General features: G+C 41.4%; 1 protein-coding gene across 2 annotated transcripts in view; it reads right to left on the bottom strand.

The window, feature by feature from the left end:
- ercc5 (excision repair cross-complementation group 5) overlaps positions 1–17,397 on the bottom strand; it is a 58,601-nt gene that overhangs the window by 16,882 nt on the left and 24,322 nt on the right. For both annotated transcript variants that reach the window (XM_078545839.1, XM_078545838.1), the window contains exons 7-12: positions 15,706–15,849; positions 9,789–9,996; positions 7,940–8,908; positions 3,453–3,745; positions 2,503–2,622; positions 205–418 (exon numbers count right to left, since the gene is read on the bottom strand). In XM_078545839.1, the coding sequence (XP_078401965.1) occupies positions 205–418; positions 2,503–2,622; positions 3,453–3,745; positions 7,940–8,908; positions 9,789–9,996; positions 15,706–15,849 (1,948 nt within the window). The remainder of the gene's footprint in view (positions 1–204; positions 419–2,502; positions 2,623–3,452; positions 3,746–7,939; positions 8,909–9,788; positions 9,997–15,705; positions 15,850–17,397) is intronic.

Here is a 17,397-nt window from a genome sequence, read left to right as displayed (position 1 = left end):
CCACCATATTCATGTCGTGACTTGATACTTCCTTCCCCCCCTCCCCAACCATCTGACAGAGCCACAAAATCTGGAAGAAAAATGGATAAATAAAATTTTTTAAAAATCAGGAAAATTTCTCTCAGACCGCCTCAAGTAATCAAAGTAAACGAGGAGACCAAAGGCTTCATTTCAGACTTAATAATTTACAAATATCTTGCTTACCCAGTTGGTTATGAATGTGGATGTACTGGTAATACTCCACATACTTGTCTTGATTAAAGAAATTCTTGTACACGTGACGTGCTCCAAACAGCCATATATCACTGTCATCAGTGATAGTTCCACTGGTTTGATCGGTCAGATCCAGGTAAGCACATTGTGCTTCTGCCTCCGTGGGAGCAACAATATAGGGAATACCAAAAAGTCGTAGCAACTCCTATAAGCAGGATACAACCAAATTAGCAGTAAGCATTAATTAATTCAAACTCTACAACTGAAAAAGTAATAATTAATCTTTCTTCTCAGTCTGAAAAGGTTGAAAACACCCATCATAAAAATCTACACTGCTTTAGGCAGAGTTTGCACTTAACTTCATATCATTGAAAAACATAGGTCTGTTACTAGCAATTGAAATTTCTAAGCTTCTTGGTGCAGTGATTTTCAGTGGTATCATCATTTCATTCTCCAAAAACCAGAAGCCCACAATGAAAGAATGCTTAAAAAATGATCAATGTTGACTGTCATTTTAAAATCACTATATCCCACTAATTGGTCAACTTAAGCAAAATCAATGCCGGGTGACTGCTCCCGCCATGTTGCGTGAACAGAACCTTCTTTTAATGCTAATGCTGCTGTACCCAATCCAAAACATAAAATCCTGTCCATTCATTTTGAATTAAATTCAGTTAGTACCACAGGTGCCCTGGTTATAGAAGCAAGGGACATGCTTAAATGCCCGTATTTTGTTATACTAATAACGGCATGGCTGTGACTGCTCATTGTCATTTCAGGATAAAACTAAGAGCAATTCTGGCTTCTGTACTTGTGCAATTAAATGCAGAAATCTGGAAGAGAAACTGTACTCCTTCACAGGTTGCGCTGTTGCAGCCTTTGCCAACGGAATCTGCAGAGAACTCAATGCTATGGCATGACCTTGGCCTAATTGCCTAATTTCCCACTCTAAAGACAGACAAAAAGGCTACAGCTTGTAGCCTCAGGAGTAACAGTTTTTAAACAGCAAATAAGTGATATATACTCCTGACCAACCTCACTGGCTTTGAAAACTTAAATTTATAAGTGTGAGGTGATTAGGAAGGCAAATGGAATTTTGTCATTTATTGCAAGGGGAATGGAATGTAAAAGTAGGGAAGTTTTTCTGCAGCTGTACAGGGCATTGGTGGGACTACATCTGGAGTACTGTGTACAGTTTTGGTCTCCTTATTTGAAAAAATATATAATTGCATTAGTAGTTCAGAGAAAGCTCATTCAACTCATTCCTGGGATGAGGAGTTATCTTATGAAGAAAGGTTAAATAGGTTGATCCTATACCCATTGGAGCTTAGAAGAGTAAGAGGTGATCTTGTTGAAACATATAAGATCCTGAGGGGATCTGATCAGGTAGACACCAGGAGGAGACACCTTTGGGAGAGACTAAAATCAGGACAGTTTAAGAATAAGAGGTCTACCGTTTAAGACAGAGATGAGGAGAAATTCTCTCTCTCTCAAAGGGTCATTAGTGTGTGGGATTTTTTCCCCCAGAAAGCAGTGGAGGCTGGGTCATTGAATGTATTCAAGGCAGGTTTATACAGATTTTTGATAGACATGGGAGTCAAGGATTATGGGGGGCAGACTGCAAAATGGAGTTGAGACCACAACCAGATCATTCATGATCTAATTGAATGGCGGAGCAGGCTCTAAGGGCTGAATGGCCTACTCCTGCTCCTATGTTCTTATGTTCTTACTCCTGAAGAAAAGTAATGTTGCATTCTTTTAAAAAAAGATTAAAATATTTAAAATTCTGTTTTTCTATTTAATAGTTCTTCTTAATCCCATGCATATGCCTCAATGTTTATTTTGCTTCCTGTACAATGATTTAAATGTAATTTATATTTCCTGATTTTTATTTCTTGATTTGCCGTCTGTATGTCTCAGTGAGGATTCTTCAATCTGATGAACAACTTCCTTGCTCACAGGCACCATACATCCCTGTGGATTCATGCAGATACCAGAAGAGTGGAAATCCGAGCTGACAATCCCTCTAAAAGACAGTGGGTAACTGGAAGGAAGGTGAACGATGATCACAGCAAAATCCAGGCCATTGCATTTAGGAGATGGAGAAAGGCAGAGAATTCAAATAAACAGCAGAGAAGCAACACAACGTACAATTGGATTTTAGTTAGCTCTACTAGTCTAAGAAAGAAAACAGTCTCTTTGAGCTAATTGAGTAACATTATGAAAGCAACATCTGTTATTCAGTTTATGTATTAGATTCATCACTAGTGCACAAACTTATTGTTTTACCTGACTGTCCAAGTACATCTGTCCTGTGACAGTTGCAGTAATACGTTCCTGCTGTTGCTTCCGAGATTGAAGGCCAGACTGCTCTACAAACAAGTTGTTCGCTAGATCCTCTATTTCATCCTGGAATACATGCGAAACATATTAAAACAATAATTAAGAAATAATGGCTGATTTAGGAATGGCAGATTATAACATGTTGCTTCAATATTTTATTTTATTTTTTAAAATATACCTGCAGAAAACACACAATGTTGTTCGATAAACAATGCAATAAGTAACTCAACTGAAAAATTTGAATTTTGGGCCTATTTGAAGAAACACTTCCAGAAACAGTTTCTACAAACAGTACACTAATCTTCTCTCAACTATACACAATGAATGTTTTTCATACATATTATTTTGAGGGGCGGGGTAAATGCATACACTTTAGCCCAAATTTGCCTCTTATAGCCTCCCTGTATTACCTATCTTCAACCAAGACACCAAGAAGACAGTTGGCACCACAGTGTCATACTCAAGCTACAAGCTCCCTGTAGCAAGTCGCACCATGGATCCTTAATGCCCATCAAAAGATATCTGCAAATGGGAAAAAGTGTGTGCAAGTGAACTTGCATTGGTATAGTGCCTTTCCCAGCCATTGAGCATCCCAAGGTGCTTTAAAGTGAATTAATTACTTTGAAGTATGATCACTGTTGTTGTATAGGGAAAAGCGACAGCTAACTAGCACAAAGCAATTTGCACAAATAGTAATGAATTAAGTGACCAATTAAACTTAAAACTATTTTAGTGATGTTGGTTGAGGAATAAATGTTGGCCAAGACAACTCCCTTGCTGTTCCTTCAACAGTGCCAAAGGATCTTTTATGTCCACCTAAAGGACCTCAGTTTATTGATTCCAGTAAGTTTTTGAACAAAATAAAAACAAAAATATGAAGGTTAGTTCAGCTTTACCAGATCTAGATCACTCCAGTCATTTGTTGTGGCTTCTCCCACACTTGTCTGTTTGTGCTGGTCCACCTCCACTTTCATCCTCTGTTGGACAGTTTCTTCCATACGATCATGGATAAAAGCTTCAGTTTGTTTGTCAGTAACTCTCTGTATAACTTCTGAAGTCACTTCCACATTACCACTAGGCATTGGTGTGGATTCAGTTGCAGACGTTAAGGGTGTGAAAATATCAGCAGGAAAGAGCTCATTGTGCGGGTCCACTTTACTAGTGTCGATAACAACTTCAATGAAGCTATCTGAACGTTAAAACAAAAATATTTAGAAATTGTGACAGGGAAATTGGAAAAAAAAACATATTAACCGAGTCCAATGAATTTCACATACTGGGCAGAATTTTACATTCGGTGTGCGGGCGTGCGCCTGACACGCCGGAATGTAAAATGACGCACGATGATGTTGGGACACACCGCGCGATATTTCGGTCAGTGGGCGCATGCCGGAGTTGGCTGTGCGTCCACCGATAATTGAAGGGCCTATTAAGGCCATTAACTAGGTAATTAAGTTGCATTTTATGCTGCCCGTCCAAGCTTACGGTTGGCGGGCAGGCAAAAAGGCCAAGTGGCCTTTACGTTTTTAGGAAACCACAACCACGAGCGGGATGAGGTTTTGTAAAGGTAATACTAATTAAATAAAACTGTTATTTTCAAAATATAAACATGTCCCATTTCACGTGACACAGTCACATGAGGGGGCATGTTTCATTAAATTTTTCATGTCCTTATTTTTTTTTAAAAAGTGCTTCAATCTCCCTGAGGCAGCTGAGATTGAAGCGCTCTTTCGCGCACATGTAAGAAAGAGCGCTGGATCCGAATCTCCCTCCTCCCCCTGCCCACACAGGTACCGCCACCACTTGTGATCCACGCAGGGCGGACCTTAATTGGCCCACCTGCCTGAAATCGTGGTGCGGAGCCGGTTGTGGGCAGTGGTCGGCTCCACAACCGCCCCCATCTGCTCCGCCCGAGCCTGCCCGACGAATGGAAAATCCTGGCTACTGTATTCAAGCTGATTTGGAAGTAGAATTCAGTGTACCTTATTATTTGTTACAATACAACTTATGCACCTGTGGAGTAGCAGAAGCTGGAAGTAACAGTGCACTTGGCAGGTTGGTAACAATATTTACCTTACCTACTATAAATATCCAATGTACTAAACTAAGTGACAGCACAGGGTTGCCATGAAAATAGTCAGCATTAAGGATGCTAAAGTCGGAAAATTGTTGCAAGTGGAAATGAGGTGCAGAGGGCAGAAGATGTACTTCAGGATGCTTATAATGGAATATAAACAAAAAGTGCTGGAAAAACTCAGCAGGTCTAGCAGCATCTGTGGAGAGAGAAACAGTGTTAACATTTCGAGTCCAATATTACTCTTCATGTTCTTCTTTTTGAGTTCCAAAGAAGAGTCATATTGGACTCGAAATGTTAACTCTGTATCTCTCTCCACAGATGCTGCCAGACCCGCTGAGTTTTTCCCAGTGCTTCCTGTTTTTATTTCCGATCTCCAGCATCTGCAATATTTTGCCTTTACTTCTCTTGGAAGCTTGAGACAGTATTTAAAATTTTTGTCTACGGCTTAGTGCAAGTTAGTGTAGAAAAAGAAAAACACCTGCAAATAAAAAATTTGATTAAAATAATACAAATAATTATGACTAAGACATGGAAGAGCAAGTTGTCTGTCTGGACTGCAGTACGTGGGAATTTATAGACAGCAAGACTGTGCTGAGTGAACACATCTGCAGTAGATGTCTCCGTCTCAAACCTCTCCAGCTCAACAGTCATTCAGCTAGTGTGTGAGTTGGGGACACTGTGGTGGAAGTGAGAGGAGGAGATGGAGATGAGAGGAGAGATGAGGAAAGACGAGGTGGAAACTATTGTTGTAGTCGTAGGGAATTTAACAATTTGCAGCACAGATGTGATAATTTATCAGCAGGATCACGTGGGTTGATTGCCTACCTGGCGCCAGGGTCAGGGTTGTTATTTATATGGATTTCCAGAAGGCATTTTATAAATTCTCTCATAAGAAGCAAAAAGCTAAAGTTGATACCCATGAAATTGAAAGCAAGTTATTGATTTGGTTCGGAAACTGGCTGAGTAAGAAAAGATAGAGAGCCGGATTTTCTCATCCCGAATTGGGACGGAATAGAAGCAGGATAGCAAAAGAAATGGCACGGCAGCTTATGTTTCGGTCTTTTGCCTCCATTCCCGACTCTGCTGACTTTCCCTTGGTTGGGGATGTGGGGAGCGAGGGGTGGGTGGGACAGTGAAGTCGTCTGCCTCATTAGTTGAGTGTGTTGTGTTGAGGTCATTAGAGAGATTGTTATGTGCTTGCCGTCTTGACTTCCCGAGATTTTCATGGGGGCAGGCAGCTGTTGGGCGCTCTGCGAAGCTGACCAGCTCCAACTTGATGGGAACAGGGCCGACAGTGCTTAAATAGTTTTACTTGATAAAAGTGCAAGATTGGACAAAAAACTTGAGCAGCAATGCAATTTTAATAACCAACCTTTCTATACCTGTCTCGGGTGCCAGCTCTCCATTTGCCCTAACCAATTTAAAGATGAAAATCCTCTCCTTTCTTGAGACAACACACAAACAGCAACCATGGTAATGGCTGCTGATTCTGGCCAGAACATGGCTCACTCCCTTGGCATCCCCCCACAACCTCCATTTCCCCACCCCAGGTCATTAATTGGGTTGCAGACTCGTCTCTAGCTTCATTAAGACCCCGACCCTATGAAAATCCAGTATTGTAAGCATTGTGGATGGAAATATAAATTCACAAAGAGATATTAATTAAGTGAATGGGCAAAACTGTGGCAAATAAATTTTAATGTTGGCAAATGTGAGATCATCTAAAAAGAATAGAACAGGGTATTTGTGGACATTTGTTAATGGTGAAAAGCCAGAAACAATGTAGATCCAAAGAAATTTGGCAGTCCAGGTACATAGACCATTAAAATGTCATGAAAGGATACAGAAAATAATCAAAAATGCTAACAGAATACTGGCCTTTATATCTGGAGGAATGGAGTACAAGGGAGTAAAAGTCATGCTTCAAGTATACAAAGCCCTAATTAGACCACACCTGGAGGTATTGTGAGCAGTTTCTGGCTCTACACCTTTGCTAGAATATTTGGACTCCAAGGCCTGAATTTTTCAGTTGGCTTGCAGGGGCGGGCCCAACACGCTGGCGCATAAAATGACACGCGGTGACGTCGGATGTCTTGTTTGGAGGGCATGCACTGGAGGCTGCACGCCCGCCGATAACTGATAGGCCTATTAAGGCCATTAACGAATTGGTTAATGTAATTGTTTACGCTGCCCAACCTTAAGGTGGGCAGGCGAAAAGGCCAAGCGACCTTCACATTTTTTAGGAAATCTGATCTACGAGCGGGATGAGGTTTCCTAAAGCTTTTACCACTTAAATAAAAAAAATTTCTGAAATATAAAAACATGTCCCATCTCATGTGACACAGTCACATGAGAGGGCATTTTTAATTAAATTTTCAAACCATTTATTTATTTATTTCAAAAGCGCTTCAATCTCCCTGAGGCAGCTCCATGCCTCAGGGAGACTGAAGCGCTCTTTCGTACTTATGCCAAAAGAATGCTGGCCCCGACTCTCACTCCTCCCCCTGCCCACACAGGTAGCGTTGAGCGCTATGGCTTGTGTCTTACGCTGGGTGGGCCTTAATTGGCCGGCCCATGTAAAATGGCGGCACGGTGCTGATCGCGAGTAGCGATCGGCTCCGCAACCAACCCTGCCCGCCGACTGAAAAATTCAGGCCCAAGGGTTAAGGTACCAAGAGATATTAAACAAATTAGGGCTGTATTCCCAGGAATTAAAAGGTTATTGTGCGATTTAATCAAAGTTTTCAAGATATCAAGGGCAAGTAATAGAGCAAGATTGAAAGAAACATTTTCTGCTAGTTGGGGATTCTTGAAATGGGGCATAGTTAAAAAATTAGAGTCAGACCTGTCAGGATTGAAATTTGCAAACATTTCTTCATGCAAATGGGTGGTAGAAGTTTGGAACTCTCTTCAGCAAATGGCAACTGATGTTAGATCAATTGCTCATTTTATAATGGAGTGTGATCGGCTTTTGTTAGCAAAAGGTGGGGATAAGGAGTTCAGTTGCAGATCAGCCATGATCTCATTGAATAGTGGAACAGGCTCAATGAGCAAAATGGCCTCCTCCTGTTCCAATGTCCCTATGTCACTGTGATATTCAATCCACAAAAATCTCAAACTCAGAAAGGGTGGGCAGCTGAGCTCTATGGAACAGCAAATTGAAAGTAAAATTTCAATAAAAATGCTGAGAATTTACAATAATTTCTTATTGGTATAGCACATCTTTCTTACTCTTTTAAGCCTTCCTGTCCTACGCAATAGCCTTTGTTTTCTCATTTAGACTTCTCAGATTTAGAAAAAGGTTACCCTCAGAATCACTTCCACCATCATTCTTAGTGCACATTTCTTGATGATCAGTTTCTTCTACTGAATCTTGCTTTCCTTTCACAGAAGAAATGGAACTCTTGAGATCCAACTCTCCTTTTGTCTGTGTGTGCGTGGTCAGTTTTACACTACCAACATGCTGGATGCCCATAGCAACACCAGAAGATGAAGGATGATCCATGTTTGTAATTGCTTTAGTGTTTGTATTGCTATTTTCTGCTAAGTTGGCTATTTCAGGTGGCTGGACACATTTCCTGCTGTTAAGGATTATGCCTCCATCATCTTCTGAATGTATTTTGGCATGACCTTCATGCTCCTTCAAAGTATCAGGAATTTGATCTCCTACAGGAGATATTGCTTGCATTTTGCAACTTTGAACAGTCTCAGATATTATTTCTTCCTGTTGGGCAGTCTGTGGGTTGAAAGATATTTTCAGAAACTGATTTTCACTGTCAAATACTTTTCCATCTTCATGTTCATCATCTGAACTGCAGGTCCTGACTCTTTGTTTTCTAGTACTATCATATTCATTCTTGCTATCTTTTTTCACATTGTCTGTCAGTTCATTATCTTTTAAAGCCTGCTGGATGGCATGATGAGTTCTTGGTGACAAATTTAAATTTTTGGCACCAACATTTGCTGAATGCAAAGTGCTACCATACTCAAGAGGAAACAAGTTGTTATCTTGTCCAAATTCCATTTCCTCATCTGAGCTACTTTCTAACATGGCTGCTTGTATAGCAAGTATAGTCCGTGGGGAAGCAGGAGAAGCAGCACTATCATTCTGAGCTGTGGATGTGCTTGCCGTGAGAGGAGATGGTGAGCTTGAATCTTTGAAGGGCTCCCAAACAGTGTTTGAGACCAGCTCTGCAGTTGTCGGATTAGCAATTTTCTCTGGTGCAATATTTTGCTGATTTGTCTCCTTATCTTCACTGTTTTTTGACTGGATTCCTGGAAGTTAAAGAAGTATACATGGATTATAGTATTCAATTTCAATTCTTCTAGCGTACAGACTTGTTGAAATGTGAAGAATAAGTACGTTTTAATACAAGTTCAGTTAATCATCCATGCACTTTGTTTGTATAATGTTTGTAATTACCATGAAGGATATTTATTGGATTTATGGAGCTTCAATGAACCTCAATCAGATCTTTAGCTCTGTCATAGTCTCAGGTTGTTAGAGATAAAATATGAAGCAAACTGGTAAACCACCCAAAAACATCTTGGTTTTCATTTTCTGCTACTCATTGCAATTATCAGGTTTTATTTGTTGTTTGACAGTGAAAACAGCATTTTCTTAATCAATGTGCAATATTTTCATTTGTAATAACAGATAATACTCAATGGAAAGGAGTTTATGAATTTGAAAACTTTGATTTTCTCTCATGTTGCAATTAGAAAGTACTAACAACTCCCCCCACCAACACGATATACCAATAAAACTAGATCCCTAATGAACAAAAATTAGGATAAGTAAACAGGTATCTGTTGGAAAAGCCCTTTCATTTGGTTGAGGTTTCCTCAAAAATGTGAAGGTCACCTGACCGATTCACCTGCCCGCCAACCATAACATTGGACGGGCAGCAGAAAATCGTCAGTTGCTACTTTAATGGCCTTAATGGGCCTCTTAATTGTTGGCGGTGCGCTGCCGACTCTCACGCTCACCCACTGACTGAAATATCGTGCAAGTGTGTGATGACATTGGGCATGTGCCCACGTGCCAAGCGGAAAATTCTATCCCATATGTGGAGCTGCAATGTAAATACAATATTTTAATTAAAACGTCTATTATTGATACATGGTATTTACTTGCTTGAACAATTATAATCACCTTTTATCAGAATATAGTGTGAAGCATCTTCTGATACGAGTCGTCTACTTTCCATGTCCTTTATGAATCCCCCCTCATTATTGCACTCCAACTGAATTTGCCCGCAGTATTGTCTATTCATCTCTTTCTGAACGCCTTCAATATGTTGATTAAGTCTGTTGCGTTTAAGGAGACCAGTCAGCTGATACTGGGAAAAATCGGTTGACTCCTTTGAAAAGAATAGTAACAAGGCTTACTAAAACAAATTTCTGCTTAGACATAAAAAAATCTTGGTTTAAAGAATTATTTCCCCTTAAAGTCAACAGCTGAGTTAACACATATAATTCACGTGATTTTTCATTAATTTTAAGAAAAGCACTATTTTACCACAATATCTTCTCTTTCCGCCCGCCCATTCCCCTATGTATTGTCTGTCTCCTGTCGGAGTAGTAGAACACTACTTCTTGCATAAAGATATGGCAGCCATAATGCAAAAGCTGCATAACAACATAAAATACAAGTTTTGATTATAAAATACGTAGATAACTGATAGGAAATGGTACACATAGGGCAGAATATTGAGTTTGTTGGGCGGAGGCGCGCCCGACCCGAATGACCGTAAAATGACACACGATGATGTTGGGCGAGCGTCCCGGCATCATCGCGCATGATATTTCAGCTGGCAGGTGCGTGCGGGAGTCGGCAGCACGCCCGCCGACAATTAACAGGCATATTAAGGCCATTAAAGCTCTAATTAAATGAAATTTTTCACTGCCCGTCCAACCTTACGGCTGACGGGTAGGCGAAAAGGCCAAGCGGCCTTTGGGTATTTTGCAAAACTTCATCCACGGGCGGGATGAGGTTTCAATCAGTGATTTAAAAAAATTAAAAGTTTTCAAACTAACTTCTAGCATGTCCCTGCTCATGTGACAGAATCACATGAGGGGATATGTTATTAACATTTTCAAATTCTTTATTTTTTATTTCAAAATTCTTCAGCTCCCTGAGGCAGCTCTGTGCCTCAGGGAGCTTTTAATGCACACACTCCCATGTGTGCGCATACTTCGGCGCTCCTGCACCTCCTGCCCCCACCCTGGCAGCGCTGAGCGGCCAGTCAGCATGAAATCAATGCTGGGGCCCGATCGCGGGCGGCAGTTGGCTACGTAACCGCTCCTGGGCCCGCCTGCCCGATGAGGGCAAAATTCTGCCCATAAACTCCAACTAAATATCAGGAAGAGTGAGACCATTGTTTTCAGCCCCTGCCACAAACTTCGTTCCCCAGTTACTAACTCCATCCTTCCCGCTGGCAACTGGCCGAGGCTGAATCAGACCATTCACAACCGTGTTGTAAATGATCCCAAAATGAGCTTCTCACTATACATTTGCACGATCCCCAAGAGTGTCTACTTCCATCTCTGTAACACTGCCCGACTCCAACTCTGCTTCAGTTTATCTGCAACTGATACCTCACCCATGTCTTTGTCACCTCTAGAGTTGACTATTCCAATGGCATCCCAATTTCTACAATGCTTAAACTTGAGCTCATCCATATCCTAACTCGCACCAAGTCCTGTTCACTGTGCTTGCTGACCTATGTGGCCTGCCAGTCCAGCAAACCCTCAATTTCAAAATTCTTATCCTCGCTTTCAAAGCTGTCCATGGTCTTATTCTTACTCCCTATTCCTGCAATTTCCTCCAGCCCCACAACCCTTAGATGTCTGCGCTCCCCCAATTCTCACCTCTTGTACATTTTAAATCACTGGCAGCCATGCTGTTAGCTGCCTAGGCCCCAAGCTCTGGGGCCTTTTCACCTTTCTCTCCTCTTTTAAGATGGTCTTTTATATCCTACCTCTTTGACCAAGCTCTCAGCCAACTGTCCTAATATTGTTATATGGTTTGGGGGTCACTTTTTGTTTGGTAACGCTTCTGTACAGCACTTTGGGACGTTTTACTATGTTAAAGTCACTACATGAATGCAAATTGTTGTGTAAAGAATGAAACATAAATATCAGTGTATGCTAATATGGCAGGAAGACAGAAAGAGTAAAAATACTAAAAGTCTGTCTCGTCAGGTTTTTTTTAAAGTATATATTGTAATGTTTTAGTATTACAATGAAAGTAGGTTTTTGTAGCACTATTCTTGTAGTGTAACATGATATCTCAGCCTCTTGGTGTGAGAAGTAACATGCTAAAAGTGTGATTAGCTTAGCGAGTACAAAAGTTTCTGGTGCTGTAAACGTTCAGGCTTTGCATTCAGTCCTAGGTGCATGTTTCTATCAATAGCACCAACTTCAATTTATCAGGTCAATAGGGCGATAGGATGAACATTTTTCAACAGTCCTGACACAAAGTTTTACAAAATTATGCCATAAGGCACAGGAGCAGAAGTAGGCCATTCGGCCCATCGAGTCTGCTCCGCCATTCAATGAGATCATGGCTAATCTGATAACCCTCAACTCACTTTCCTGCGTTTTCCCCATAACCCTTGATTCCCTTACTGATTAAAAATCTGTATATCTCAGCCTTGAATATACTTAACGACCCAGCTTTTACAGCCCTCTGCAGTAAAGAATTCCACAGATTAACTACCCTCAGAGAAGAAATTCCTCCACATCTCTTCTTTAAATGGGCGACCCCTTACTCTGAGATTATATCCTCTGGTCCTAGAATCTCCCACAAAGGGAAACAATCTCTCAGCATCTACCCTGTCAAGCCCACTAAGAATCTTACATATTTCAATAAGGTCTCCTCTCATACTTCTAAACTCCAATGAGTACAGCCCAACCTACTCAACCTCTCCTCATAAGAAAATCCCTTCATACCCAGGATTGACCTAGTGAACTTTCTCTGGACTGCCTCCAATGCCAGCATACCTTTCCTTAGGTAAGGGGATCAAAACTGTTCACAGTATTCTAGGTGTGGTCTAACTAGTGCCTTGTATAGTTTTAGCAAGACTTCCCTATTTTTATACGCCATTCCATTTGAAATAAAGGCCAACATTCCATTTGCTTTCCCTATTACCTGCTGAACTTGTATACTAGCTTTTTGGAATTCATGCACAAGGACCCCCAAGTCCCTCTGTGCTGCAGCTTTCTCCATTTAAATAATATTCAGCTCCTCTATTCTACGTGACAAAGTGCATATCTTCACATTTTCCCACATTATATTCCATCTGCCAAGTTTTTGCCCACTCACTTAACCTGTCTATATCCCTCTATAGACTCTGTGTCATCCTCACCACTTGCCTTCCTACCTATTTTTGTTTCATCCACAAACTTGGCGATAGGACATTCACTTCCCTCATCCAAGTCATTAATATATATTGTCAATTATTGAGGCCCCAGCACTGATCCCTGTGGCACTCCACTAGTTATAGGTTACCATCCTGAAAATGCCCACCTTATCCCAACTCTCTGCCTTCTATTAGTTAGCCAATCCTCTATCCAGGATAATATACTACCCTCAACACCATGGGCTCATCTTAGTAAGTAGCCTTATGTGCAGTACCTTATTGAACGCCTTCAGCATCGAACCTCATTAGTGGCAAGCGGAGGTTTGAGACAAATCAATAACATTATACCCTGATTTTTCAACCTATATTCACTGCTAGCAAAGCTCCACTCCTCTGTTGTGGAGTCTTGTGGATCTCTCCCTTAACTGCCAGCCAGGATGCTATTGGTGCCTCATGACATTTACATTAACAGGTGAATTAATACAACCTAACCACTGTAAATTAATGGCCAAAAAATACTGGATTATTTTGAAAATTATAACTGGATCATTTAATGATAATTAACTCCGCCACTGAAGGTATTGGCCCAGGTCTTCTGAGGAACTGAAATCATCATCCGATTCTTCGCTACTCTGCATTTCTTTCAGGACCTTGTCAGCATGGCTTTTCTGGAAAGGCAGTGCGCAGCTTCCATCTGGGAAATCTGTCAAAGCGGAGTCGAGTCAGGAAAAGATAGAGCACGTCCCTTTTTATGGCACTGGCTGCCGCTCGGCAAGTTTAGACGTCCAGCGTTTGAATGTTCGTGAATGGATGAGTGGACGGGTGAACGGATGAATGAGTGAATGCGTAGAATGGATGGGTGGTAGGGTAAATGAGTGGTTGAGGTGGTTGGTAGTGGGTAGGGGCGAGGAGGGTATGTGGGAGAGGTGGGTGAGCAGGGGAGATGGGTAGGGGGTGAGATGGGAGCGGTTGTTGAACAATAGGTTGGTAGTCAGGTCAGGAGGGGTAGACAGGTCGGGAGGATTAGTCGGGTTGTGTCAGGGGTAGTTGAGGGGTTGGGAGGGTGTATTCGGATGGGGTAACCTGGTTGGGAGGGGTAGTTGTGTGGTCAGGGGTGGTAATCAGGGAGGGGGATCGGGGGAAGGTAGTCAGGGGCAATGGGGAGGGTGACTCAGGGAAAATCAGTTGTGTAGTTACTCAGATGTTAGACCAAGGCCAGAATATTACGCTGGGCATATGGGCACGTGACTGAGCATGAAATGATGCGCGATGACGTCGGGCGTGCGTCCCGATGTCATTGCACAATCTCGCGGTGTTTTGCTCAACGGGCGCGCGCCAGAGTCGGCTGCACACCCTCCCATAATTAAAAGGCCAATTAAGGACATTAACAACCTCATTAACTTGAAATTTACGCTGCCCATCCAACCTAACGGTTGGAGGGCAGGCGAAAAGGCCAAGCGGCCTTTACATTTTTAAGGAAACCTCATCCACAAGCAGGATAAGGTTTCCTAAAGCAAATAAACATTAAACGAAAACTTTATTTTGGAATTAAACAGAGTCACATGAGGGGACACGTTTTATTAAATTTTTACTGTCTTTATTAATTTTTTTAAAAAGCACTTCAATCTCCCTGAGGCAGCTCCGTGGCTCAGGGAGATTGAAGCACTCTTTCGTGTGCATGCGCGAACTGTGCGCTAGGTCCATCTCTCCCTCCTCCCCACCCACCTGCATAGGCAGCGCTTAGTGCTGCTGCTCGCAGTCCATGCAGGGTGGGCCTTAATTGGCCCGCCCGCGTGAAATCGTGGTGTGGAGCTGATCGCGGGCGGGGGTCGGCTTCCCGACTGCCCTTGCCCACCCCTACCTAGCACCCCCACCAAGGGCAAAATCCTGCCCTAAATTTTAATCTGACATTTCCTGGATAACTCTTCAGGTAAGTACCATGGATCTGTCCAAAATCTCCGGCCTTAGCTCAGAGTCAAAGACTTTCGCAGAGGGTTCCAGGCAGCAAGGAAATCGCCCATTGGAAATTGAAACTTCCAGAGCAATTCCCATGGAGACTGGAAGATTTGGCCCATTGTTTCCACCCCTGTTTGTTAGTTTGTATTTGTAAACAATATATTAAAAAAATTAATGGATGGATTTCAACGAAACTTGGTATGCATATAGGGCATGGCCCTAGGAAGAAATGATTAATTTTTGGTGAGGATGCAGAACAGGATCCAAATACTGGAATTTTTTAAAGGATCTGTTAACACTGGGAGATAAGGTAAATTGACAGTTTTTTTAGAATGTTGTGGGTTCTTTATTTAGAATGCTGCTGATTGTTTTAGAATGCCGTGGATTGTCTCAGCTGTTATGGTGGAATTTGTCACAGCTGTCAAAATGTGAGCAGAATTATCAGAGCAGGTTGTTGGATGTAAATTGACCTGAAGACATGTCAGTGAGATAGAACCTCTTAATAAAAAGATTTCTTTTTTCAGCTTTGTAGTTACAGATCATCAACCAGGCAGGGAAACGCCTCAAGGAAGAGCTGTATAATTGCAATAACATTGTGTTAACACAGAGGCAGGCACTCTACTGAGTCCCTTTTGACTTGCTCATAAAATTTTCATGTTTTAAGATGAGACAAAGCATAGATTCACAAACTAATCTCTGTATAAATCTTAACTATAACACATTTTTGCCAATATAAAAGAATGAAGATACCTGAGGCATGGTCTGTAATAGGCTTCTTCGACGCTTGGTGAACTCTTTGAGGTCCGTCAGGATTTCATGTCTTACCTCTGGAGGTAAACTAGCAAAGTCTTCTGATTCAATGTCTACAGAATGAGGATTCTCAAGAAATACATTCTAAATGGAATTGAAAAATTTTAAAAAAGCATTATTTGTTGCTTCTCATTATGCAAAAATAAGATGCAGTCGAAGCTCAATTATCCTGAAGTATTTTTGGCTTAGTCAAGGGACCAGGCAACTATGTCGTTGGGAGCAGCAAGAGAAAGATATATATTTACCACAAAGATAAAAGCAAAATACTGCGGATGCTGGAAATCTGAAATAAAATCAGAAAATGTTGGAAAAACTCAGCAGGTCTGACAGCGTCTGTGGAGAGAAAGACAGAATAAACATTTCGAGTCCATATGACTACATTGTGTATGACTACGGACTCAAAACGTTTACTTTGTCTTTCTCTCCACAGATGCTGTTAGACCTGCTGAGTTTTTTCAGCATTTTCTGTTTTTGTTTGCTGCTGTTGTTGTTGTATATATTGACCAGCTGTTCAGGGACAGCCTTGCATATATGGCTTTTCTTGCATTTTGTTGCTTTTCAAAACTTGTCAGCTCAAGAATAGTAACCTAATAAAAAAATCTGAAAAACAAAAGAATTGGGGAGAATTGGGTATTAAATAGATTGGCGGGGGGGGGGAAACGACAGTGGCAGCGGTTGAAAATATTTTTGTAGGAAAAGGATATAATAGCATCAGGATTGGCAAAAGGAGCAAAATGGTCAAATGTTGAGGGCAGAGGAACACGACATGCATTTGGCTTTTCTCGTATTTGCTTCATTTTCCGTTTTTGTCAGCTGGACAATTATGCAAAAGATTTTTTATACACATTATGTAAGGAAAGGTTGTGAAAGCACTTGGGTTTCCCTAAAACACAGAGCATCACTGCACAGGGGCTAATGTAAAAGCACTGGCTACATGGTACTGAGCAGAAGGTTTACATTCAATATATTTTGTATCAGTGAGATCGATATATAAAAGAATATTCATTAATACATTTTTCTCTTTCTTCCTCAATGGATAATCAGTATAATCTTTATCCCAGTGAAATCTTCATTATTCACCAATCTGTGGGAGATGGGGAATCAGGTGAGCAAAGGATTTCTTATTCAAAGCTATGTTCACTAACAAAATACAGAATTTTGACCTTTCACTTTTATTTCCTAGTTAATATTGCATCTACGACCAAATTCCTCCACGTTTGGTGCTGTATTCAAATAATGATGTGATGGCTTAGTTTCTGCTGATCACGATTAATTTCATGTGCAAGGAGGGGACTGACATTATAATGCATCAGTACACTGCTGGTAGCTTGGTGCTAATTGCATGGTGTGTACCAGCCTTATTTTCACCATACTCTGCGACAATTTCCATGCTTCCTTCCCCCTCTGCTTTTCTGCTATGATCATTTACACCTCATCTGGGCCTAACTTTTGGTTCTATACTTGCCTCATTATTACCTCCTTTTACAATGTGCCATTTGCACTTTTCTCATTTAATCACTCTTTCCCTCCATCCAATCATACACTCCTCCCCTTTTTTTCCTGCTGCCCATTGTTTCCTGGCTCTGCACTTGCTTCAAGGCTGTTCACCTCTAACATCTGCCAGTTCTTCTG

The sequence above is a fragment of the Cetorhinus maximus genome, chromosome 7, assembly GCF_964194155.1.
Source record: "Cetorhinus maximus chromosome 7, sCetMax3.hap1.1, whole genome shotgun sequence".
Taxonomy (NCBI): Eukaryota; Metazoa; Chordata; class Chondrichthyes; order Lamniformes; family Cetorhinidae; genus Cetorhinus; species Cetorhinus maximus.
The sequence above is the reverse complement of the archived record's forward strand: the minus strand, read 5'-3'. Positions and strand labels throughout refer to the sequence as shown.